General features: G+C 39.8%; 1 protein-coding gene across 1 annotated transcript in view; it reads left to right on the plus strand.

The window, feature by feature from the left end:
* The window catches only part of LOC132145700 (retinoic acid receptor beta-like), a 266,819-nt gene that overhangs the window by 96,062 nt on the left and 144,214 nt on the right, over positions 1-26,543 (plus strand). The window contains exon 2 of the mRNA XM_059556909.1: positions 7,044-7,442. Within this exon, the coding sequence (XP_059412892.1) occupies positions 7,265-7,442 (178 nt within the window). The 5' untranslated portion in view covers positions 7,044-7,264. The remainder of the gene's footprint in view (positions 1-7,043; positions 7,443-26,543) is intronic.

Here is a 26,543-nt window from a genome sequence, read left to right on the forward strand (position 1 = left end):
CTCCCCAGCCAGGATGGCGGAGCGGAGGGCGAAGTATCTGAAGTTGATCGCCCTCCGCCAAGAGGGCAATGAGGTGGGTGCCCTGGCACAGGTGTTCTGGTCCCTGGCCGAGGGCATGGGATACAATGACGCAGCCCTTAAGGATTATTTTAACAGCGGGCTGGATGATCCAGTTTCTCAGGAGGATATGGTGCATTTAGAAACTTTGGAGTTCTGGGAGTTTGTGAACTATTTGCAGCATCGGCTTCTGTGGGATGCCCCAGCCACTCCTGTCTCTTCCGGCGGGGTGGTCGTCAGCCCAGCACCACTGCCCAGGATGGCAACCAGCCAAGCGCCACAGGACAAGATGAACGTCAGTCCACAACCCCAGATGGCCGCCAGCCCAGCACCACAGTACAAGATGGCCGCCTGTCCAGAGTCATGGCCCAAGATGGCTGCTTGCCCAGCGCCGCTGCACAGGATGAGAGTCTCAGCTGACCCTCCAGAGTCGAGTCAGGTGCCAGTGAACTCTCCAGAGTTGAGTCAGGTGCCAGTGAACTCTCCAGAGTTGAGTCAGGTGCCAGTGAACTCTCCACAGTCGAGTTAGGTGCCAGTGAACTCTCCAGAGTCGAGTCAAGTCACCGCTGATCCTCCAGAGTCAGGGCTAGTCACCGCTGATCCTCCAGAGTCAGGGCTAGTCACCGCTGATCCTCCAGAGTCAGGGCTAGTCACCGCTGATCCTCCAGAGTCAGGGCTAGTCACCGCTGATCCTCCAGAGTAAGGGCTAGTCACCGCTGATCCTCCAGAGTAAGGGCTAGTCACCGCTGATCCTCAAGAGTCAGGGCTAGTCACCTCTGATCCTCCAGAGTCAGGGCTAGTCACCTCTGATCCTCCAGAGTCAGGGCTAGTCACCTCTGATCCTCCAGAGTCAGGGCTAGTCACCTCTGATCCTCCAGAGTCAGGGCTAGTCACCGCTGATCCTCCAGAGTCAGGGCTAGTCACCGCTGATCCTCCAGAGTCAGGGCTAGTCACCGCTGATCCTCCAGAGTCAGGGCTAGTCACCGCTGATCCTCCAGAGTCAGGGCTAGTCACCGCTGATCCTCCAGAGTCAGGGCTAGTCACCGCTGATCCTCCAGAGTCAGGGCTAGTCACCGCTGATCCTCCAGAGTCAGGGCTAGTCACCGCTGATCCTCCAGAGTCAGGGCTAGTCACCGCTGATCCTCCAGAGTCAGGGCTAGTCACCGCTGATCCTCCAGAGTCAGGGCTAGTCACCGCTGATCCTCCAGAGTCAGGGCTAGTCACCGATGACCCTCCAGAGTCAGGGCTAGTCACCGATGACCCTCCAGAGTCAGGGCTAGTCACCGATGACCCTCCAGAGTCAGGGCTAGTCACCTCTGATCCTCCAGAGTCAGGGCTAGTCACCGATGACCCTCCAGAGTCAGGGCTAGTCACCGATGACCCTCCAGAGTCAGGGCTAGTCACCGATGACCCTCCAGAGTCAGGGCTAGTCACTGGTGATTTTCAAGGACTGAGTCAAGTCACCGATGATCTTCATGAACAAGGGCAAGTCACCTCTGATCTTCATGAACAAGGGCAAGTCACCTCTGATCTTCATGAACAAAGGCAAGTCACCATTGATCTTCATGAGCAAATGCAAGTCACCAATGATCTTCATGTGCAAATACAAGTCACCAATGATCTTCATGAGCAGTGTCAGGCCAGCACCAATCTTCTGGAGGTCTGCTCCGCCTTGGGGGGCTCTGGTCTTCCGCTCCGCCCTGGAGGACTCTGGCTTCGTCCACAAGGACGTGGTGGTCTTCTGCTCCGCCCTGGGGGGCTTCCGTCCTGACCACACGGTTGTGGTGGTCTTCTGCTCCGCCCTGGGGGGCTTCCGCCCTGACCTCACGGTTGTGGTTGTCTTCTGCCCCGCCCTGGAGAACTCTGGCCTCGACCCCAAGGATGTGGTGGTCTTCTGCTCCGCCCTGGGGGGCTTCATGTTGTTTTTTTGCCTTTTTGTTTTTGTGTTCACCCCTGTCCCTCTGTTAGTCTGGCCCTCCGTTTCTCCCCCTGAGCCTCCACTTGTCCGCCTCCCTCCTGGTCGCTGTTTTGTGTATGTCGTGGAGCGTCTGGGAGCCGCTCCGTAGAGGGGGGGTACTGTCACAGTGTCTGGGTTGTGTTCCCTGGGTTTCCACTAGGTGTCCTCCTTTCTCACGGTTTCTGTCACCTTATCACTTCCTGTTTCCCTTATTTGGTCACCTTCCTCCTGTTGAGTAATTGATTGTTCCCCACCTGTCTCCTGTTCCCTCATTATCCTTCTGTGTATTTATACCCGGTCTGTCTGAGTCTGTTACGGAGTCCTTGTTTAATGTTCCTTGTTGAATGTTAATTCATGTCCGTCAGTTCTTGCCCTTGCCTTGTCTTCTTGTTTGGTTTATGTTATGTTTGGATATTCTGGTTTTGACCCTGCCTGGACTGTTTACCCATTTGGATTACCCTTCAAGTAAAGGACTTACCTGCAATTGGTCTCCTCTCCTGTGTTTCCTGTAACACTGTACGTGACAATAACAATATATTATGCATAATTACATGCAAGTAACCCTAAACCAAACCCTAACCCTAACCATATAGTAAGTTCATGTATTTAATGAGTATTACTCTGTACTTAAGAGTGTAATTACACTGTAACAAGGTCACCTTCAAATAAAGTGTAACCCGAAAATATATAATGCATTACAACGCACATTATTAAAAATTATCATGCATTATACCATGCATACATATATATATGGCCGGCAACCATATCACCCTGGAGCCCAAGACCGGTTTCCCACTGAAGCTAAGCAGGGCTGAGCCTGGTCAGTACCTGGATGGGAGACCTCCTGAGAAAACTAGGTTGCTGCTGGAAGAGGTGCTAGTGAGGCCAGTAGGGGGTGCTCACCCTATGGTCTGTGTGGGTCCTAGCGCCCCAGTGTAGTGATGGGGACACTATACTGTCAACAAGCACCGTCCTTTGGATGAGACGTTAAACCGAGGTCCTGACTCTCTGTGGTCATTACAAAATCCCAGGAAGTCTTTCGAAAAGAGTAGAGGTGTGACCTCGGCATCCTGGCTAAATTCGCCCATTGGCCTCGGACCATCATGGCCTCCTAACAATCCCCATATCTGCTGATTGGCTTCATCACTCTGTCTCCTCTCCACCAGTAAGCTGGTGTGTGGTGGGCGTTCTGGCGCACTATGGCTGCCGTCGCATCATCCAGGTGGTTGCTGCACACTGGTGGTGGATGAGGAGATACCCCCTGACAATGTAAAGCGCTTTGAGTGCCTAGAAAAGCTCTATAAATGTAATGAATTATTAATTATTATTATTATACCCATTAATAACCCTTTATAATGCATTGCACATTAAGTCTTTAAAGTGTTACCAACAATACTTAAATTAATACTTAAATACTTAAATTACTAAATGAACCTCTGGTTAAAAGGGTTTGGTTTAGAAATATTATTTGTAATATGGTTGTGATTTGTTTAACCAATGGCAAGAACATTATAACATTATAAATAGAAGTGGTGGACAGGGGACATGCATTGAATATTGAAGAGAAAAGCCTGTCTCGCTGTCTCTACACGGTTAGACTGGGGTATTATCTAGGGGCTGTTAATTATGAAGTGTGGTTACACATCACTTTAACTGCACCCTGACTGCAGATTAGTGCATTATGGCTGCTATTATCCTGACACAGTTTATAACTCTTTTAAACAGGATTTAGTATCAGGGCCGAGTCAGTGTCAGTTACCTCTCCTCCCTTTTCATTTGTCGTGTCCTCTTTGCTGGAGGGGAAGACATCCCCTGTGAAAGAAGAACCTGGGTAAAATTCATAAAAAATCCTTATCTTTGAGGGGTAAAAAAAAAAAAAAAAACAACAAATTTTTTTTTTTATATCTCTTGAAACAAACATCTAAACCGTTACCCTTACCTAGTGTTTCTACTAATTATTTTCTTCTTCTTCTTCTTCTGCTTCTTCTTCTTCTTCTTCTTCTTCTTCTTCTTCTTCTTCTTCTTCTCCAAAGTGAATCACATTTTTGTGGGCCTAAACATGTTCCAAAACTCATGAAATCACACGTATCAGAACTGGAGATAATTTACATCTGATAAGGGTTTCAGCTTGATAGCGCCACCTGTAAAATTTCAATGGAGTGCTCTTCAAGCTACACTTTACGTGCATGCATTAAAATCGTTATACATGTGTAACACACCATTACCTACAAAAAAAACCAACAGGAAGTGCGTTGTTTTGAATTTCCTGTACGAATTTTGTACAGTTTTTGCCATTTACATGCCTCGTACTTTGACAAACTCCTCTTACAGTTTTAATCGGATCATCTTCAAATTTGGTGAGGGTCATCATAAGACCTTTGTGAGGTTAAATTGCAAAGATCTTGAGTTTTCGTCAAGGGGTTTGTCCCTGGCGGCCTGACAAATTTTGATGTTTCGCCATGAAACAGGAAGTTGCTGTAACTCAGGCAAGCCATGTCTGATCTCCCCCAAACTTCAGACATTTGATAGGTGTTATGTCCTGAACAAACGCACGTGCCCAAATTCAGTTATAGTCATAAGGCCAACCTGCTGGCAATAGGAAGTGTCATGTTTAACACTGTTTTTGGACTCCTAGCAACATATTCAAAAGTATCAGCAAGTGTTAAATACACTGGCAACATGCTAGAAACATACTAAAACATGTTAGCAGCACTTGGCTAAGTGCTTAAGCATGCTATTAATGCAGTGAAAAAGGAAGTTACTGTAACTCAGACATGCAGTGTCCAATGTGCCTTAAATTTAACAAGTTTGATAAGAGTCCAGTCCTGAACACACCTACATGCCCGTATTCGATTATAGTCATAGCGATATCTGCTGGCAACAGGAAGTGACATGTTTAACACTGTTATGGACCCCTAGCAACATAATAAAAAGCATCAACAAGTGTTAAAAAGGCTGAAAGCCTTTCATTGCTGCTTGCAGCTTCAATTCTTCTTATGCTGTTGCACTATTTTATTTTTTTATTTATTTAGTTACAATTTGGACTCGGGATAAAGACAGATGAAGAAGTGATATTCATATGTGTAAACCTGGGCAAATAAGGTTTTTATGGTTTCTCATTTTTATGTACATTTATGTTAATTGAGTGAATTAAGATTAGTTTATTGACTGCTTTAGACATGTTAAATATGGATGTTTTACATGTCTATAGCTAATCTTAATTATTACTGGGTGCTTTAATAATAGCATTGTGTAGACATTATGTCATTGTGTGATTACATAAACAAGCTAGTGTATTGAACCAGTTCTTTCAAATGTTCAGTTTCTTGCACAGACCAATTGTCTCACTTCACAAGACCTCAGTGTAATGACAAGAAACACAATATTAATGTTAGGTTCCTTGATATGCTTATTTTGTTGTTGTTGTTGTTCTCAAAAATGGGCATCTGCTGGCTTGCATTTTATGAATCACCTTGGATCATCTAAATATTTTCTTTAATGTTCTACTGAACATAAAAGTCACCTATTTCTTGGATGACCTGAGGATGAGTAACAGACAGCATGCCACTGATGCTGGTGATAGCTAGAGTTTAGGTTCATGTTGTTTTGAATTCCTTTACTATCTGAGAAGAGTATGAATTGGTTTGGAAAGTAGGATGAAAATTAGTAAAATGAAATGGTCTGTGCAAATATAGATTGGGGAGTCATAGCCATGTACTGTACCAATCACTATATATATATACAGTGCAAGATACATATTCAATGCAAGAAAGAGGTAAATATAAAGAAGGTTGAGTGAACATGTACAAAAATTAGAATAATTGTAGAATATGTTGATCTTCTGAAAAAACTCTGTCAAATTTGCACCCAAAAGCAGAGCAGTCTTGGTACTGTAATTACAGTGAGCCCAAATTACTGTAGTGCAAGTTGCATTGGATCTGCTAAATAACAAGTAACTCACTCTTTCTTGTCTGACGTTAACTTGTTTCATGCTACCCCAGATCTATCATTTGTACACCAGTGCATGATGAAATCCAGATGATCAATCTTTCAAGCGTAAGCGAACATTAAATGAAGCACATGCATGCTGGAACATTGATCTCAAAATCCATTTACAGTTGTGAGTAACATTTCAGATGAATGAGGGATTGGAGAACATTAACATTAGCGAGTGGACATATTTCCTGCATAGGCTTTCATTTTGTTTCATTTCCATTGGTCGCAAATGCTATTTCAGACACATTACAAGTAGTATTGCCTTTGCCAAGACCAAGGGATAATTTATCTGGTTCATTTTGCTAGTTGGCCTGAATACAAGGTTCATATAGCACCTTTCTAGACCTCAAAGTCACTTTACAAGAAACAGTAAACAAACAAACAAACAAACAAAAAACAGTTAGTATAGGCTTACAGTAGGAATAATATTATAATGTCAGACAAGACAAAACGAAAAACAAAACAAAAAAGAAAAATATAATGTTTATGATATTATAGAATTAAATGATATAAACATTAGAGAAGCATAGTGAGAAAAGGTAAGTTTTCAACTGAGTTTGGTCTGCAAGGTCTGAAAAGTGATTGTGAAAGATTGTTCCATAGCTTTGGAGCAGAGCTACTTAACATTCTCTCCCCTAATTTAATCATGTAAATGATTAATTTACACAAGTGAATGTCTGATTAAATTGTGCAAACCCAACCTACTTTGTATTTTTATGTTTTTATTTTTAATGGTCTTAAAAACCATAAATGTATTTTGAGAACATTGTTTTGTGTGTGTGTGTGTGTGTGTGTGTGTGTGTATTATGGTCATCAGTGTCTATGGTTATCTGTTATTGTCTATGGTTATCTGTTTTATTTTATTTATTTTGGTTGTCTAGCAGGAGAGTGGCCTGCTTTTCTGAACAATGACGGAGAGTGGATGGGACTGAAGGAGTGTGTGAATATTCTGTTTGGGGCTGCAGAAATGACACATAAAATGTCATTCAAATGTTACCCTCAAATATTGACCAGAAGTCTTGATGTGTTTCAGATTAATGTACTACTAGAAGCAATGCCACTGTGTGACAGCAGGCCCAGTCATGTGATGTGATTGGTGTACTTGGGAGGAGAATATCATGCCATTCTGCCCTCTCCAAGAGCCTTCTGGAGGTTTTCTCAGATGGAGATGAGGAAATACGTCGCATCTGCCTTGAAGAGAATGAACCCTGATCCTTTCACTTACCACTAATTTACCTTCATCCTCCCCGAGGAATGAAGACAGTGAGCCGAGCCCCGGCTTCCAGCTGCAGTTCCACACTTGTCCAGATGAGGCGCTACAGAGCAGGAGTTTATCCCTTCCTGTTCCCATCAGTCATTAGCTCCCTGAACCTGCCTTCCCCAACGGGAACTCAAAACACCCCCAACAGCAGAGGAAGCTCATCTCCTGTGGGTAAGACTAGCCACATTCGTTCAGTGCATGATTCACAAATGTCTAAACCTGCATGTGTACAAGCACCTGAGCAGAGTATTAACATTTTGAAAACGTTATTGTAAGAGTCCTTCAAGGAAAGGGAGGTTCTATATTACAGGATTGACTGGCTGCTCAATGTCTCATTACTCTCATATTACAACTCATTAGCATTGTAACTGTCTTAGCCTTGTGCATTATTAGTGTGTGCGGTGTATGATGATCATCTCATCTTGGATGAGAGCCTGAATGTCTGCAGGCTTCAGAGAACCTCCTGCCTCTCTGATGTGTACAGTTTAGACTGCAGGACCACAAGACATACAGGCCATGCACACACTTCCACTCAGATCACTTTTTAGTGATTAATCATGATCTGTACACACACAGTTCAGTAATTTACGTGAGTGATAACCGTATTCTACAACCAAACTGACGCCTAAAAAATCAGGTGGTGACAAATGCATTTGCAGAAATTATATGCAGTATGTAGGGAACCAAATTCATTAGTTGTTAATTATGTTTTTAAAGGTGCCATAGAATGGAAAAATCACTTTTATAAGGTGTTTGAACACAGTTGCGTGGCCCCAGTGTGTGAAAACAACCACCCTATAATTAGTAAAAATCCACTCACTCATTGTTTTATAATCAAAAAAAAACATAAATATTCTATCCAAACAAGCAGTTCCAGAATATGACGACATAGTTGGTGAAAGTCCCACCCATTTGTGACTCTCTCTTCCCTATTAGCATATAGACAGCCCTGAGTGAGAAGCTGTGGTCCAATGTCTGGTCCAATGTCCGGTAAAATGTCAGGTACAATGCCAGTTCCAAAGAGCCATTAAAAGTGTTGTTTGTTGGGATGCACCAACGAACATAGGAGTCTCCATAGACTGCCGAGGACATGGTGGTTAGATTCCATTTTCGAAGGAATTGAAAAAAAAAAAATAATAAAATAAATAAAATGGAAAATCCTTTACTTTGTGCTAACATTTTACATCGAACTTCCTCACAAACAAGGTCATTTCAGCGCTGGAGTTGTGCAAAGATTGCTTCTGAAAGATGGATCGATACCAACGCTTTGTACTCAAATTTCCAGACTCTAGACAGATTAAGTCTCATGCATCATATTTTGTTTTCCAAAAGAGCTTCTTGGCTCTCTGTAAGGCTAATGTTGCTAAAGCTACCATTGTGTCTGCCTGTTTCACTAATGCTGCCTTCACGTGCTACCAGGAATGATCGTGAATAGAAATGTGATAGTTAAATAATGCATTTGGAAGCAATGTGAGGTCAGTAACACGGTCACCACCAGATAAACCGTACCACTGGTATACCCGCGAGAATGAGCTCTTGAAGCTCCGCACTCATCTGAGAAGGGAGCAGGGTTGCCAGGTTTTTGGAACAAAACCCTCCCAATTGCCACTCAAAACTAGCCCAATCGCATTTCGAGAGGGATTCCGTGGTAAAATCATTCCGGGGGGTTTTACATTATTGGGGTTGATTCAACATTGTTAAAGTAGCCCAATTCCGCAGGAAAACTGCAGACTTTGAAACACTGGAAGGGAGACGGGAGCACCATCTCATTTTCATTTAAAGGGGACACATAAAAAGTGGCCCTAAAGTGGCAATTTCAAGAAGCTATAAAAAATTATGTGTTCGGTATTTTGAGATAAAACTTTGCATACACACTAATGGGAGATCAGAGAACAATTTAAAATATTGTATCAGTGCATTCTATGGCACCTTTAAATGCATATCAGAGTTGTGGGAAGTTCATCTTGAATAAATAGTGTTGCCACATCCTTGCTTTGCAAAAAGGGCAAATAAGAACAAGCCTATAATAAACTTAATTTAATTCAGTAATTTCTCACTCTCACCTTTCATTCCAAACCCATAAGACCTTCGTTCATTTTTAGAACACAGACAAAGATATTTTTGATGAAATCTGAGAGCTTTCTGACCCTGCATAGGCAACAATGCAACTGAAATGTTCCCAGGCCCAGAAACATGGTAAGGACATCTGTAAAATATTTTTTTGTGGAATCAGTGGTTCAACCATGATTTTATGAAGCTACAAAAATATAACAACTTTTTTCAACAATTATTCTCCTCCAAGTGACGTATCCCACTACTATCAAGTAGTTGTGGTATTCTTGATAATGTCTAAAGATGTGACTTAATGTAATTAATAAAGTTATTATTTTGTTCTTACCATGTGTCAGGGCCTGGGAACGGTCTCGGATTTCATCAAAAAATATATTTTTATATAAATTTGTGTTCTGAAGAACGAAGGTTTTGAAACAACATGAGGGTGAGTAATTACTGACAGAATGACAGAACTATTCCTTTAAATCAGGGGAAGGCAAGTTTGTTCCTGGAGATCCACGGTCTTGCAGAATTTAGCACCTACCCTGAAAAAAAAAAAAACTCACTTGCCTGTAGCCTTAGTAATCCTGAAGACATTGATGAGCTTGTTCAGGTTTGTTTGATTAGGGTTGGAGCTGAACTCTGCAGGACTGTGACTCTCTAGGACTGAACATGCCTACCCCTGCTTTAAATCTTTTTTAACAAATTATCATTAACAAAATATTGTATCATGCATCATACAAAATGATACAAATGTATCATGTATCCTGTAACCTGCCTACTTTATTATATCCTTAAAATGGCTTCCTTTATGAGCCGAGCCGAGCACAATCATCAAAATTTTGAGAGAGTTCTCTTCCATACACACATGAAGCGAAAATGTAGGGGATTCACTCCCATATTTAAATTAATAAAAAGAAAGTTTGTTTGGAAATTTGTTTTCATGTGTTTGGAAATTTGCCATTAGGGTTACTGCTTTCCCACCATCAGACCCAAGTGCCAGGACTATAATACAAGGGTCCATAGACATGGGAGGACTGCTATAGATGGATGCTCCTATTTCAGTATTTAGCAAAACTGGTCACTCTCACATTTCTCTCAAATTTGAATTTTAGTTTGAATTTCAAACATTTTAGACAGCAATTCAAACTAAACAAAGTTAATTCTTTCAAATTATGTGATTTGTATACACAAACTGGGCACAACTGGCATCATTTCTAGATAATCACACTGGTGTAAAATAAAGAAGGAACAAGAGAGTGGGGAAAAGAAATCACGAACACAGCTCAAGTGTAACAAGTTAAAAAACCACTAAGACTGACATTTAATTTTATGGCACTCCCTTTCTCTCTCAATGAGGCACTGGTGCAGTGAAGGACAGATCAATTATTGATATAGTCATATGGAATTTACGTCAGTGGAATTTACTGCTTTTAGAGATCTAACTCATAATTAGAGTTAGGGTTCTAATGTGGCTGGTCTGAGGCTTAACCAGTGCTGTATTCACCAAAGTGATTGTCAAATGATTACTGCCGCTGCTTGATATTCAGCTCAATAGTGTATTGAGATGTTTTGCATTGGGAATTTTATTCTCTAAACTAGTGAGAACTAGTTGCAACAGAATGTTTGCAAAATAATCTAATTAAGATGTGTAGTGTTAAGTGTAACACGGATATACAAACAAAAAGAGATCAAACTAAAGTTCATAGTAGATGTCCTCATTATAAATATGTAGCTTTTTATTTCTAAATAGTTCAGATCCAGACCCACAGCAGAGGATTTTCACACGGATACTGGCATATGCTGACAAACGTTACCTTGTGGAAAATACACTTAAGTATACTTTTAGAGTAGTAGGCAATACTATATGTGAAATTAACTTCATGTTTTCAATAATTGTATTGCAATTAAATGAAAATGTGTTTTACTTTAAATCTATATTATATGCAGTTGGCTGAACTAGAGCATTTTAAACTTAATGTTTGACAATTGTCTAAAACCCATACAGAATCATGCAATTAATTGAAAGATGGCGCTAGCACCGACCACCAATCCTCAAAGACATGCTTGTAGAAAATAGTGGGTGATGTGGGTGATGGTTTGAATTCTGAGGTGCTTCAAGCCAACAAATGGCTCTCACAATCAGATAGTTGATGGTGTGTTTGATTGTGACTAAGCATTCCACTAGTAAAAAAAAGTAATAGATTTAAAATACATTTATTTCTAGAACAGTTCAAATCTATTAACGTATTTGTTGACATATCGCTCAAGACTTACTGATATAAACATTTTAATTAAACTTTATATGCAGTACTTAAAGGGTTAGTTCACCCAATAATCTAAATTATGTAATTAATAACTTACCCTCATGTCGTTCCAAACCCGTAAGACCTCCGTGTATCTTTGGAACACAGTTTAAGATATTTTATATTTAGTCTGAGAGCTCTCAGTCCCTCCATTGAAGCTGTGTGTACGGTATACTGTCCATGTCCAGAAAGGTAAGAAAAACATCATCAAAGTAGTCCATGTGACATCAGAGGGTCAGTTAGAATTTTTTGAAGCATCAAAAATACATTTTGGTCCAAAAATAGCAAAAACGACGACTTTATTCAGCACTGTCTTCTCTTCCGTGTCTGTTGTGTGAGAGAGTTCAAAACAAAGCAGTCTGGATATCCGGTTCCCGAACGAATTATTCAGTTCACTAAATCGAACTGAATCGTTTTAAATGGTTCGCATCTCTAATACGCATTAATCCACAAATGACCTAAGCCGTTAACTTTTTTAATGTGGCTGACACTCCCTCTGAGTTCAAACAAACCAATATCCCGGAGTAATGGATGCACTCAAACAGTACACTGACTGAACTGCTATGAAGAGAGAACTGAAGATGAACACCGAGCCGAGCCAGATAAGAAGAATCGAGGAGCCGATGATACTGCACATGTGTGATTCAGCGTGAAGCAGACTGACACACAGAGCGTCTGAACCGAACTGATTCTTTTGGTGATTGATTCTGAACTGATTCTGTGCTAGTGTCATGAGCGTGGGTAAACCGGAGGCTTGAATCAAGGGCAATCATCGCCAATGACACCATTACGTCAAGTGCAAAAGAACCGGTGAACCGTTTTCTTCAACCGGTTTATTGAATCGAACTGTCCGAAAGAACTACTGGTGATCCGAAAACCAATGCAACCGGTTCTTGACTCGTGAACGAGTCAGTCTTTTGTTCGTTATCTGGCTCGGCTCGGTGTTCATCTTCAGTTCTCTCTTCACAGCAGTTCAGTCAGTTTACTGTTTGTTTGTTTGAACTCAGAGGGAGTGTCAGCCACATTAAAAAAGTTAACAGCTTAAGTCATTTGTGGATTAATGCGTATTAGAGATGCGAACCGTTTAAAACGATTCAGTTCGATTTGGTGAACTGAATGATTCGTTCGCGAACCGGATATCCAGACTGCTTTGTTTTGAACTCTCTCACACAACAGACACGGAAGAGAAGACAATGCTGAATCAAGTCGTAGTTTTTGCTATTTTTGGACCAAAATGTATTTTCGATGCTTCAAAAAATTCTAACTGACCCTCTGATGTCACATGGACTACTTTGATGATGTTTTTCTTACCTTTCTGGACATGGACAATAGACCGTACACACAGCTTCAATGGAGGGACTGAGAGCTCTCAGACTAAATATAAAATATCTTAAACTGTGTTCCACAGATAAACGGAGGTCTTACGGGTTTGGAACAACATGAGGTACTTATTAATTTCATAATTTTGCTATCTGGGTGAACTAACCCTTTAATTGCACAATGCATATTTATTGTTAAGCCTACAATGTTTTGTAATGTCACTACTGATGAGGCATTTATGGTCTTTGAATAACATCGGTCTTTAAATGCAAAATATTTAAAGTACCATCGTTGCAAAAGCTGCACTTTAACAATCAAATATACTGCATTATATCTCTAGTTGGACTTCAACACTAATTCCACACAATTAAAGTGCATTAAGTACAAAATTAGTTGTTCCAATTTAGCAGACTTTAAGTATACCAGTTTTGAGTTGTGAGTTTTGAGAGGTGTTTTTGAGTATATGTAAATGTATTTGTATAATACAGTACATAGCAAATATATAAATGGATTTCAAATACATTTTAGTGTATTTATTTTGCACTAGGGTCATCTTTACTGAATTAATAATAAAACTCCCATGCTCCAATATCACAGTCTGGAATTTTTGAGGACACAGTGTCTGCTGTCATTGAGTTTGAGCTTATTTTAGTTTTTCCTCTCTGTGACATGCCTTAGAGGACCAGAAGAGTGAAGCAGCGACCTTGGTGCTTTCATCTAAGAAATGGGCCCTGCAAATTCACTATATGCGCTCTCCCATACACACTGACCTAAAGTTGACAGCTAAGGCTTCTCAGCCCGGGTCCTGCTGAGGGCCATTCCTGATGTGTTGGCCCAGAAATGGAGGTCAGGCCCCCCATAGAAATGCATCAAAAACCGCAGAAGAGTATATGCTGGTCGCCGGATTCTGTTCAAGGAGTTCTGCTGCACAGTGTGTTTAAGTAGTAACAGATCCATTGCGCACGCTTTGTCTTGCTTGTGTTCCACACATTTGGTTTACAGAACACAGGGGATGTATCTCAATTCATGAAGAGTTCAGAAGGACAAGGCCTGCCTTCTCTTGGTTTCCCTGTTCTGGCCATCTCACTGGAAAAAAGCCCCCCTTTCAAGGTGTCTCCATGCTTTGAAGTGGCATTTCTTTATGTCTTTGTGCAGCATGGTGTGAATCCAGTTCACTGCCCTGTAGGCTCAATGTTGGATTTTCTACAAGAGCATTTTTCTGTTGGGCTCACTTAAAGTGTGTGTCACGGTTATTGCTGCGGAGCCTGTTCGTTTTATAAGCATCTCTTTGGGGAGACTTTATGTCTTGGTTTAAAACAATTGGAGAATTCATGTCAGTGAGTCCTTTGTTTTGGACCTAACCTGGCTTCTTCCTCTTTCCTTTCACTTTTTGTCTTTCCTCTGTCTTTTGAGTTGCAAATTGTATTGACAGTTGGACTTGTGAAAATTCTGTAAAATGCTGTGCAAATTCAGTAAACAATGATCAGTGTGACCATGCCTTTAAAACTTTAAGGATTTATACTGACATGATGCAATAGTGATCAGTTGTTTGTTTGCTTCATTGGTCTTGCTGCAAAGCAAAGATTGTTGCATTGGGTTACGAATGCTATACAAAAAGCCTATGGGATACATGATTTGACTTTGCGCTTCAAAAGTTTTATCTTTTTGATCAGATCTCTTTGCTATGACATTTGAATTTAGCTCAACTGCATCCTCTTTCTCTGGATCATATTTGAGATTCAATTGATTTGACATGATTTTAAAATACATAAACCCACTAGAGATATACAGTGGGTATGGAAAGTATTCAGACCCCCTTCAATTTTTCACTTTGTAATATTGCAGCCATTTGCTAAAATCGTTTAACAGAAAGTTTTTCCCTCATCAATGTACACACAGCACCCCATGTTGACAGAAAAACATAGAATTGTTTATATTTTTGCAGATTCATTAAAAAAGAAAAACTGAAATATCACATGGTCCTAAGTATTCAGACCCTTTGCTCAGTATTTAGTAGAAGCACCCTTTTGATCCAATACAGCCATGTATTAGATCTCTTCCCAACTGCATCTCTGGAGCTCAACCACAGTGATCTGGTTCTTCTTTACCTCTCTCACCAAGGCTCTTCTACCCCGATAGCTCAGTTTGGCTGGACGGACAGTTCTAGAAAGGGTTCTGGTTGTCCCAAACGTATTCCATTTAAGGATTATGGAGGCCACTGTGCTCTTAGGAACCTTAAGTGCAGCAGAATTGTTTTTGTTACCTTGGCCAGATCTGTGCCTTGCCACGATTCTCTCTGTGAGCTCTTCAAGCAGTTCTTTTGACCTCATGATTCTCATTTGCTCTGACATGCACTGTGAGCTGTAAGGTCTTATATAGACAGGTGTGTGGCTTTCCTAATCAAGTCCAGTCAGTATAATCAAACACAGCTGGACTCAAATGAAAGTGTAGAACCATCTCAAGGATGATCAGAAGAAATGGAAAGCACCTGAGTTAAATATAGCAGTGTCACAGCAAAGGGTCTGAATACTTAGGACCTTATCTTTTTTAATAAATCTGCAAAAATATCAACAATTATGTGTTTTTCTGTGAATATGGGGTGCTGTGGGTGCATTAATGAGGAAAAAAAATGAACAAATGATTTTAGCAAATGGCTGCAATATAACTAAGAGTGAAACATTTAAGGGGGTCTTAATACTTTCCGTACCCACAGTAAATGCATATCAGAGCAAAAATCAAGTCATGTCATTTCACCTTTATTTATATAGCACTTTTAACAATACAGATTGTGACAAAGCAACTTCACAGCATTAAATAGGAAAATAGTGTCAATAAATCAAAAAGGCAGTGATGTCATCATCCAGCTCAGTTCAGTTTAAACAGTATCTGTGCAATCAAGATGATGATACCGCTGGAAATGAAGTGCCCCCATCTAAGCATGCCAGAGGCGACAGTGGTAAGGAACCAGAACTCCATCGGTGGAGAAAAAACCTTGGGAGAAACCAGGCTTAGTCGCCGGGGCCAGTTTTCATCTGACCAGACGAATCCAGCAGTTCAATTCCAGGCTGCAGCAAATTCAAATTGTGCAGAAGAATCATCTGTTTCCTGTGATCTTGTCCGTCTAGGACACAAGGTTTTGACTGTGGATCTGTCTTTGGGCCTCATCTAGTTGTCCTGGTCTCCGCTGTCTTTCAGGGATGTAGAGGTCCTTTCTAGGTGCTGATCCAGCATCTGGTCTGGATACGTACTGGATCCGGGTGACTGCAGTGACCCTCTGATCTGGACACAGACTGGATCTTGTGACTACGGTGACCTCGGAATAAGAGAGAAACAGACTAATATTAGCGTAGATGCCATTCTTCTAATGATTTAGCAAGTACATAGGGTGTTTTGGGAAGTGTTCTCGGTTCCGGTTTACCTAATTAATGCAGCCTAAAAATCCTTTAACGGATTTGGATATTAGAAGCGTATTAGTGTGTTATGCGTAAAACAGGTTAAAGAGATGGGTCTTTAATCTAGATTTAAACTGCAAGAGTGTGTCTGCCTCCCGAACAATGTTAGGTAGGTTATTCCAGAGTTTAGGTGCTAAATAGGAAAAGGATCTGTCACTCGCAGTTGATTTGGATATTCTAGGTATTATCAAATTGCCTGAGTTTTGAGAATGCAGCGGACGTGAAGGACTATAGTGCAATAAGAGCTCACTCAAATACTGAGGTGCTAAACCATTCAGGGCTTTATAAGTAATAAGCAATATTTTAAAATCTATACGATGTTTGATAGGGAGCCAGTGCAGCGTTGACAGGACCGGGCTAATATGGTCATACTTCCTGGCTCTAGTAAGAACTGCATGCATTGCAACTGTAGCTGCTGCATTTTGCTTGCAAATTTTTTTTATTTATCATGCAGAACAACCACCCAATAAAGCATTACAATAATCTAACCTTGAGGTCATGAACGCATGAGTTAATGTCTCTGCATTTGACATTGAGAGCATAGGTTGTAATTAAGAAATATTTTTTAGTATTGAAAAATGCAGACATATCAAGTCATAAGGCCAAAAGAAAACCCTGCAGATCACAGAAACATGATTGTGTCAAGGCACAGATCTGAGGGGGGAAAAATCTGCTGCATTTAAACGTCTTAAGAGCAGAGTGGTATCCATAAATATTAAATTTAAGAAGTTTGGGAGAAGGGCTTTGATAAGAGATGTGACCAAGCACCTTATGAACCCTACAGAAGTACAACCATAAGAGCAACACTTCACCAATCTGAATGCTTTATGGCAGAGTAATGCAACAAATACAGAGATATAATTAATGAAAAAATGCAGTGGAACTGAGGTAAGGATCTGAATACTCATTCAGTTTGATATTTCAGTTAATTTAGACATCTGCAAAGTTCACAAATCCATTTTTGCTTTGTTTATGGGGTGAGTAGATTCATGTGAAAAAAAATGAAAGCATTTTGTCATAAGGCTGCAACTGTCAGACTCTGTTCCATGATTTTTGTGTGTTCCTCCCATTGTGTTCTTTCCAGGTGTTCCCTATATGCATTATTTTGATCACAAGTGTGTCTCGTCTTCCCATTGTCTTGTCCTGTGTATAAATGTTGTTCATTGAGTTTGCTGTCGGCAGTGAAATGTCTTCAAAGTTCCTGTGTTTACCCTTCATGATTATATTAAAATTCCATATTGAAGAAATCTCTCACTCTCTCTCCTTGTTACTTGATCACTGTGTAACGTGACAGAAACATAAACATTTTGGAAAAACAAGAAAGGGTCTGTATACTTTCTGAATGCACTGTGTTTGATACAACAGCTGTAATGATATGATTATGAATACATAAACAACCATGCATGAATGTGGATTTTTCGTAGACATCTCTAGGGGAAAGAATACATGGTTAGAAATGCAGGCAGTGCTAAAGGCTGTTGATCAAACACTAGCAGCATAATCAAATGAGTCAGAATAAACTGAATGTCTTTGCATTTATCAGAAGCTGATCTCTCTTTGCAGTCTTCATTATATTGATTGAAGCTGTGCTCTAGAGCTGCCCTCTTGCACTTCTAATCAATCACACATACACATTACATTCACACTGGTTTAATGAAGTAATTGAAGTCAGATGCATAAAGATGACACTAGCTTACAAAATCTAGTGAGTTGCTTTGCTTTCCTATAAAGGAAGCAATTCAGCATGCATAAATAATTTGAACACCATCTATACAGTAGGGAGGTCACCATATTCAAATGTTACATTCAGCATATACGTGTACACCGGATGCACTGAGTTGTCTTGATTCATATGCGGTATTGTATTTCTGATGTACTACACATGCTTGTACTACCTCCGATAACAGGGAAAGGGATTTGGATCATTCATTTTCATACTTTTGGCATAGTCTGCAAAGGATGTGTCTGTGTGTACATAGTGTTTTTGCAAACACAGGAATGTTGTAATACTTTAGTATAGGGACCAATTCTCACTACTAAATAGTTTTTTATTAGCATTCCTATTAATATCATATTGGCTGTTAATTCATTATTATAAAGCACATATTCAGCATGACTATATTCTACAGTCCTAATACTACCCAATACATAAACTTAACAACTACGGTACTAACTATTAATATGCAGCAAATTAGTAGTTTATTGAGGCAAAAGTTGTAGTTAATGGTTTGCTAATAACTGGACCTTAAAATAAAGTGTGACCAGGTATTTTGCTAACAAGGTAACTTAAAAAGCAGCATAATTTACTAGGTTTTAAGAGCTGAATGTATACCAACATAACCTATGAAGAATTATTTTTGTGTAGTGCTGTTAGAAAAATAACAATTTTTTTTTAAACCTGCCTGCCTTTGTGAGTCAATGGAAAAGAGAAAAATAAATTTTATTGCATCCATTTTCTTCCAATAAAAACAACTTTAACACAAAGCATGACATCATCAGCCCATAATACCTTATGGGCTGATAATGTCATAGTGGGAATATAGTGGGAAGTCGTGGCCTAATGGTTAGAGAGTCAGACTCCCAATCGAAAGGTTGTGAGTTCGAGTCCCGGGCCGGCAGGAATTGTGGGTGGGGGGAGTGCATGTACAGTTCTCTCTCCACCTTCAATACCACGGTGACTTAGGTGCCCTTGAGCAAGGCATTGAACCCCCAACTGCTCCCCGGGCGCCGCAGCATAAAAAAAAAAATGGCTGCCCACTGCTCCGGGTGTGTGCTCACAGTGTGTGTGTGTGTTCACTGCTCTGTGTGTGTGCACTTCGGATGGGTTAAATGCAGAGCACAAATTCTGAGTATGGGTCACCATACTTGGCTGAATGTCACTTCACTTAAATTAATGTAAATTAATTGTAACAAGTTACTCTCTGCTTTTTCACTGGCGCTTTGTGATTTCAGTTCTAGTGTCCAGTGAATGATGTATCCTGCAGTCTTCTGCAGATGCTGTCAGGCTGTCGAAACAGTTTCCTGTGGGCTGGAGCTGAGTACTTGTTATTTTCATTCCTGCATCAGGTTGTCTGGTGGATTGAGCTGTACCTGTCAGTCTCACCCCTCAATGACCTTGCTGTATCTTATCCGACTTTCATCTGCTGTCAAACACTCTCTGTAGGTTCTCATTTTGGACACATCCTTTGAATTGTAGTGTGTGTGTGTGTGTGTGTGTGTGAGAGAGAGAGAGAGAGAGAGAGAGAGAGAGAGAGAGAAAGAGGGCACAGGATGTGTAATTGTGTTATTTCTGTACAGCAGATTGTTGTGGATTTTGCAAATAAAATGTCAACATGATCCCAATTTACTTTTTTCATCCTCATTGCATGGGTGTCTGCATTCTCTCTCTTATGTTTTTGATTTGCTGTCTGAGGGTTTTTGGAGTGAGTGAAGTATTAGTGTTGCACAAAATAATTGTAGTTAATAATAGTCTAAAGCTGTGGTCTGATTGACAGTGTTCACTCCTCACTATTGCTTTGGTATCCACTGAGGTTCACGCCACTTGATAAAATGTGTTCATGTGTTTATTCTTTGAACAAAAGTCTTTAGGTGTCTGAAGACATGCACTCACATTCCTTATGAATGGGAGAAAGTGTAACATGCAATAAGGCAGAACAGTCCCGCCTTCTCAAAAAGAGCTATAGAAGCAGTCGGTATTCTCACTGAAAAAAATAATCCCTTTTAATACTATTTGAGTGTAAGAAACAAAATTTATGAGACAGTTGTTGTCAGATTTGACTGGTGAAGTCGAATTTAATCATAAGTTTAGTACACAACTTTGGAGAATTTGATGGTTTACTATTGAAAGAGATATGAACTGTACTTACATAGACATCCGAAAGGCATTTTAAAGAAGGCTGCAGAGTGAAAAGACTTGCCTTAAAAGGACTTTGCTTCATTTCTGAATATGTGCACTCACCTCAGACTGGAGTTAAGATTGTGAAACACCCTGTGGAGTCTGAATGGAGCACACCTTTATTGTACACTGAAAAAAATATATATATAATAACTTTTTTTAAGGTAAGTGGCTTGCAAACAATTTATTTTAGCTAAATTAAAAATTCTATAACTACATTTATTTATTTAAATGTAGCTAAAATAAATGAATTGCAAACACTTAACTTAAAAAGCATCAACAATAAAAACCATCTACAATGATCAAAAAACCCATATATTTGATTACTGGTTTAATTTGACAAAGTTCTAAACCCTTGAGATATTTCACACTCTCCCTGGCCTTTTCTGTACAACATCTGGACCACATCTGCTCCCACTAATGAGGGATTCAGTCTCACTCCACTGACAGCTCTCGCCGCCTTGCAAACTTTTGTTAAACCAGCACCAAAATCTAAAAAAGTCTGAATAATTCATAAGATACTGTATTTGAATTAAAATGTGTTATTTATTTGTAGTAATGGGTTTGTTATCAAAGCACCATTTCTTAATTGTAGATTCTAAATTTAAAAAACTAATTATTCTTGGCTTTAATAAATCTGTGTTTGTGTAAAATGTTCTGTTATGTCACTGACAGCATGACTTATAATTTGTCACCAGCTCATCTCTGCATAGCATTCTTGCCCATCGCCGCCTCACTCTCTCCATGGTAGCCACAAATAAATCAAGAAAACTGCCGTCTTTGTCCGTTCATTAATAGGCACAACATGCATCCATACAAAGCCCAGCTATTCTGTGAATGGACTTTGATTGAAGGCTAGGCTCTTTCAGCAGTGCTGTTCTTATTCTTGTGCTGTAGCAGTTTGTCTGGCTGTCACAGCACTAATTTATTACTACTTAAAGTTGAGACAGTTTTCACAGCAGTTGTTACTGGAAAGGGCCTGGGCCGCAGTGTAAACTGAGAACAGCTTTGCTCCTGCTAACGAATGACACTTTCAGAGAGCTTATGCAAATGTTAGATGTTTTTTTTACAATTACAAGGGCACATATATATATATATATACATATAGGGCACATATATATATATATATATATATATATATATATATATATATATATATATATATATATATATACTGTATATATAAAATGATGTTCAAGGATAAATCATTTATAATAAATGCTGCAAAACACTCAAAATGTACAGTAGATCATGACGCTTGCAATTCCAAGGTTATGGGTTCAACTCCCAGGGAAAGCAAGGACTGCCAAAATGCGTGTCTTGCATTGTAAGTTGCTTTGGATAAAAGTATCTTCCAAATGCATAAATGTAAATGTAAAAATATGAATTGTCCATTTTTATTTCATATGAGGAATAATAAATCTGACATGGTTTTAGTGAGCACACCTAAAACTGTAACTTTACCATTTGTGTTTGCAGAGTTGGCATGATTTCTGCAGTGTAGTTTAGAAAAAACAAATGCAAAAGACAGTATCACTTAAAGATATTAAATAGTGCTTAGCACTAAATTTGGGAAGCGTAGTGTCCCACAATGTTATTGAACAGGACTCAGTTGATTATTAATTTAGTGTTATATTGTACAAAAATATCAAATGTCACATAAGGCCAATATTCTTTATTGTTTAACAATGTTTTGCTCACTGTTAGTGCTTGTTTGCAAGTGTTGATTAATTGTACGAAAAATTGACCATGTATGGTCTTTAAAAATATATAAACAGCACAGCAGATAAGGCAGGCGGAATATGTGAAAAACATTTAATTTCTACAACGCTGACGCAAGCATCTCTCTAAGGGCACTTGTACGCTGTGTGCTTGTTTCTGTGGGATATAAAAGGCTTTTATTTGGTTAGAGTGTCTCTGAAGTCTGTTTTCCTGGATTTGGTATGTCTCTGAAAAGAAAGAATGGAAAATAGGTTGGTGATAAGAGAAGCTCCTCACAAAAACATCTTAATGCTATTTAGAGAGCTGCTGTAACATGAGGGCCTGTATACGCTGATAAATGGCTGAGTTTCAAGGGAACACGGTCTGAAACTCTGTGAATGATGATGGTGAAGAAGAGCAATGCTGAGGTCAAGGGGAATATTTAGAGCAAAATATATACACTCAACATACACAAATACACACACAAAAAAGAAATGTGTTACTATAAGTCCTGGTATACATACATCTTTATTAGGTACACCTGTTCAATTGTTTGGTAACACAATTTGCTAATCACCCAATCACATGGAAGCAACTCAATGCATTAAGACGTCTAGATGTGGTGAAGACGACTTGCTGGAGTTCAAACCGAGCATCAGAACGGGGAAGAAAGGGTATTTAAGTGACTTTGAATGTGGACTGGTTGTTTGTGCCAGACAGGCTGGTCTGAGTTTTTCAAAAACTGCTGATCTACTGGGATTTTCATGCACATCCATCTCTAGGGTTTACAGAGAATGGTCAGAAAAAGAGAAAATATCCAGTGAGCGCCAGTTGTGTGGATGAAAATGCCTTGTTGATGCCAGAGGTCAAATGAGAATGGGTAGACTGGTTAGAGATGATAGAAAGGCAACAGTAACTCAAATAACCACTCGTTACACCCAAGGTGTGCAGAATACCATCTCTGAACACACAACAAGTTGAATCCTGGAGCAGATGGGCTACAGCAGTAGAAGACTACACCAGGTGCCGCTCCTGTCAGCCTACCTGAGTATTGTTGCAGACCATGTCCATACCTTTATGACTACAGTATAGCCATCTTCTGATGGCTAGCTACTTCCAGCAGGACGATGCATCATGTCACAAAGCTCAAATCATCTCAGACTGGTTTCTTGACAATGAGTTCACTTTACTCAAATGGGCTCCACAGTCACCAGATCTCAATCCAAAAGAGAAGCTTTGGGATGTGGTGGAACGGGATATTCGCATCATATATGATGTCAATATGGACCAAAATCTCTGAGGAATGTTTCCAACACCCTGTTGAATCTATGCCACGAATTAAGGCAAAAGGGGGTCCAACCCGGTACAAGCTAGGTGTACGTAATAATAAGTGGCCATATATATATATATATATATATATATATATATATATATATACATATATATTAAATTAATGCATTTAGCAGACGCTTTTATCCAAAGCAACTTACAGTGCATTCAGGCTATCAATTTTTAATCATGTGTTCCCGGGGAATCAAACCCCCAACCTTGCACTTGATAGCACAATGCTCTATAAATTGAGCTACAGGAACACAATATATCTATATATATATCATACTCTGGGGTTATTTAGGTATTTATGTACATGCGTGTTTTGGTACCATTCTTTATTCATGGCTGTGTTTTTGGGCAGAATTGTGAGTGAGCCCACTCCCTTGGATGAGAAGCAACCCCACACATGAATGGTGTCAGGATGCTTTACTGTTGGCATGACACAGGACTGATGGTAGTGCTCACCTTTTCTTCTCCGGACAAGCCTTTTTCCAGATGCCCCAAACAATCGGAAAGGGGCTTCATCGGAGAATATGATTTTGCCCCAGTCCTCAGCAGTCCATTCACTATACTTTCTGCAGAAGATCAATCTGTCCCTGATGTTTTTTTTGGAGAGAAGTGGCTTCTTTGCTGCCCTTCTTGACACCAGGCCATCTTCCAAAAGTCTTGGCCTCACTGTGTGTGCAGATGCGCTCACACCTGCCTGCTGCCATTCCTGAGCAAGCTCTGCACTGGTGGCACTCCGATCCCGCAGCTGAATCCTCTTTAGGAGACCATCCTGGCGCTTGCTGGACTTTCTTGGACGCCCTGAAGCCTTCTTTACAAGAATTGAACCTCTTTCCTTGAAGTTCTTGATGATCTTATAAATTGTTGATTTAGGTGCAATCTTAGTAGCCACAATATCCTTGCCTGTGAAGCCATTTTTATGCAACGCAATGATGGCTGCACGCGTTTCTTTGCAGGTCACCATGGTTAACAATGGAAGAACAATGATTTCAAGCATCACCCTCCTTTTAACATGTCAAGTCTGCCATTCTAACCCAATCAGCCTGACATAATGATCTCCAGCCTTGTGCTCGTCAACATTCTCACCTGAGTTAACAAGACGATTTCTGAAATGATCTCAGCAGGTCCTTTAATGACAGCAATGAAATGCAGTGGAAAGGGTTTTTTGGGATTAAGTTAATTTTCATGGCAAAGAAGGACTATGCAATTCATCTGATCACTCTTCATAACATTCTGGAGTATATGCAAATTGCTATTATAAAAACTTAAGCAGCAACTTTTCCAATTTCCAATATTTATGTAATTCTCAAAACTTTTGGCCACGACTGTAGATGTAACCTCTGTTTCTGTCTTACCTCTACCCCTAAACCTAACCTTTTCTCAGCATTAAATACTGGAAATAAGAAGCAGGTACAAACAGAATCAGTCTCTTCTTTATATACAGATTTTTACAGCTGTAGAAGATATGGAATGCACCACAAATTGAAAGCAATGAGTTCCTATTTAATATAGTGACTCCAAGAGATAGCTTTATGTTCTTAATAGTGAGATGCAATGCTTGGCCATGCTTCAGGTTTTGATGCCTTGGCAGATAGAACATGTCATAATCATACATATTTAGAATTGGGATGATAAATTAAGAATCGGATGTTTAATTCAGATCAAAAAAAAAAAAAAAGAAAATAGATTTAAAAGTAATTTTAATATAATAATTTTAATCTTACTTGAAATGCCCAGTGAAGGGCACTTGAAATTTTCAGTGAAGTTCTGCTTTACTCAATGTCGGTCAGATTCTGAACATTAAATTACATGCAATAATAGATCATTTCCTGCTGTCACATAACATCACCAACCCACGTTCACACACACACACACACACACACACACACACACACAGGTCTGACCCACACCAGTCCATGCAGCACTATAAAAGATTTGCCGGGGTGCTACGGTGACCAACAAGAGAAAAGACAAGAACAAAGAGCACTGCTCTTACTTGCGCTGATGTTTTACAGGGCTTGAGTGTTTGTGTTGTATTGAGCGGGTGAATATTTCTTTGTTTATATTTTGTGATGTGAGAATCAAATGCACTGCAGTTGGGGGATGGGGGAGGATAAAAGGAATGAAAGAAATGTGGGGGCTGGGAGAGAGAAAGAGAGGCATTTTGAGGTGATGTGGAGCTCTGATGGGGTGCCTTTGAAAAATAAAAGAACATTTTGAGACAGGTGAAAATATGAAATAGTTGGAGTCACTGAATATTCATTTAAGGCAGCGATGAAAGAGGAGAAGGGAAACAAAGAAGAGAAGAGGAGAGAACAAAATCCAACATAAAAGACAATTGTCACCCTGGAACACAAAAGCCGTCATATTTGTAGCAATAGCCAACAATTACATATTTTTCTTTTATGCCAAAAATCATTAGGATATTAAGCAAAGATCATGTTCCATGAAGATATTTTGTAAATTTCCTTCCTTCCGTAAATATATCAAAACGTGATTTCAGATTAGTAATATGCATTGCTAAAGACTTCATTTAGACAACTTTAAAGCCCATTTTATAAATATTTTGAGTCTCCAGGTTTTCAAATAGTTGTATCTCGATGTTGTCCTATCCTAACAAACCATACATCAATGGAAAGCTTATTTATTCACCTTTCAGATATTGTATAAATCTCAATTTCAATAAATAAATAACTAAATGACCCTTATGACTGGTTTTGTGGTCCAGGGTTACAACTAAAGAAATTATATTTGAGAAAAAAAGGTTTGCACACATGTTGAGCTGTTTTTTCTTATTGCAAATTTAAGGTATGTCTTCTTTTCTCTTCATTAAGGGAGATGCACAGCAGTCATCTTTCCATTATATTTTAGCATCATCTCTTTCATTCTGGGATCGGAGAGATGGGCAGCGTGAGAGGGAACAGCAGCAGTGATGGAGTGCGAGCTGGTGCAGAAATCTATTGATTTTCTTGTACCAACCCGGGTAGATTAAGAAATGCCAATACTGGGATTCCACCCGGACTCTCTGGTTCATCTTAAGTTCACTTGTCATTTTCTATAATTCTGATAAAATCAAGATCCTTAACACTGATGTAGTTATCCAGCACTGACTGCCTGTGGGTGGCTGATTGAATTAGACTGCTACATTTGTCCATTAGAGAGAGACAGAGAGAGAACAGACTCTCTTTATGAGCTCTTCTTTAAAAAA

The sequence above is a fragment of the Carassius carassius genome, chromosome 8, assembly GCF_963082965.1.
Source record: "Carassius carassius chromosome 8, fCarCar2.1, whole genome shotgun sequence".
Classification (NCBI taxonomy): domain Eukaryota; kingdom Metazoa; phylum Chordata; class Actinopteri; order Cypriniformes; family Cyprinidae; genus Carassius; species Carassius carassius.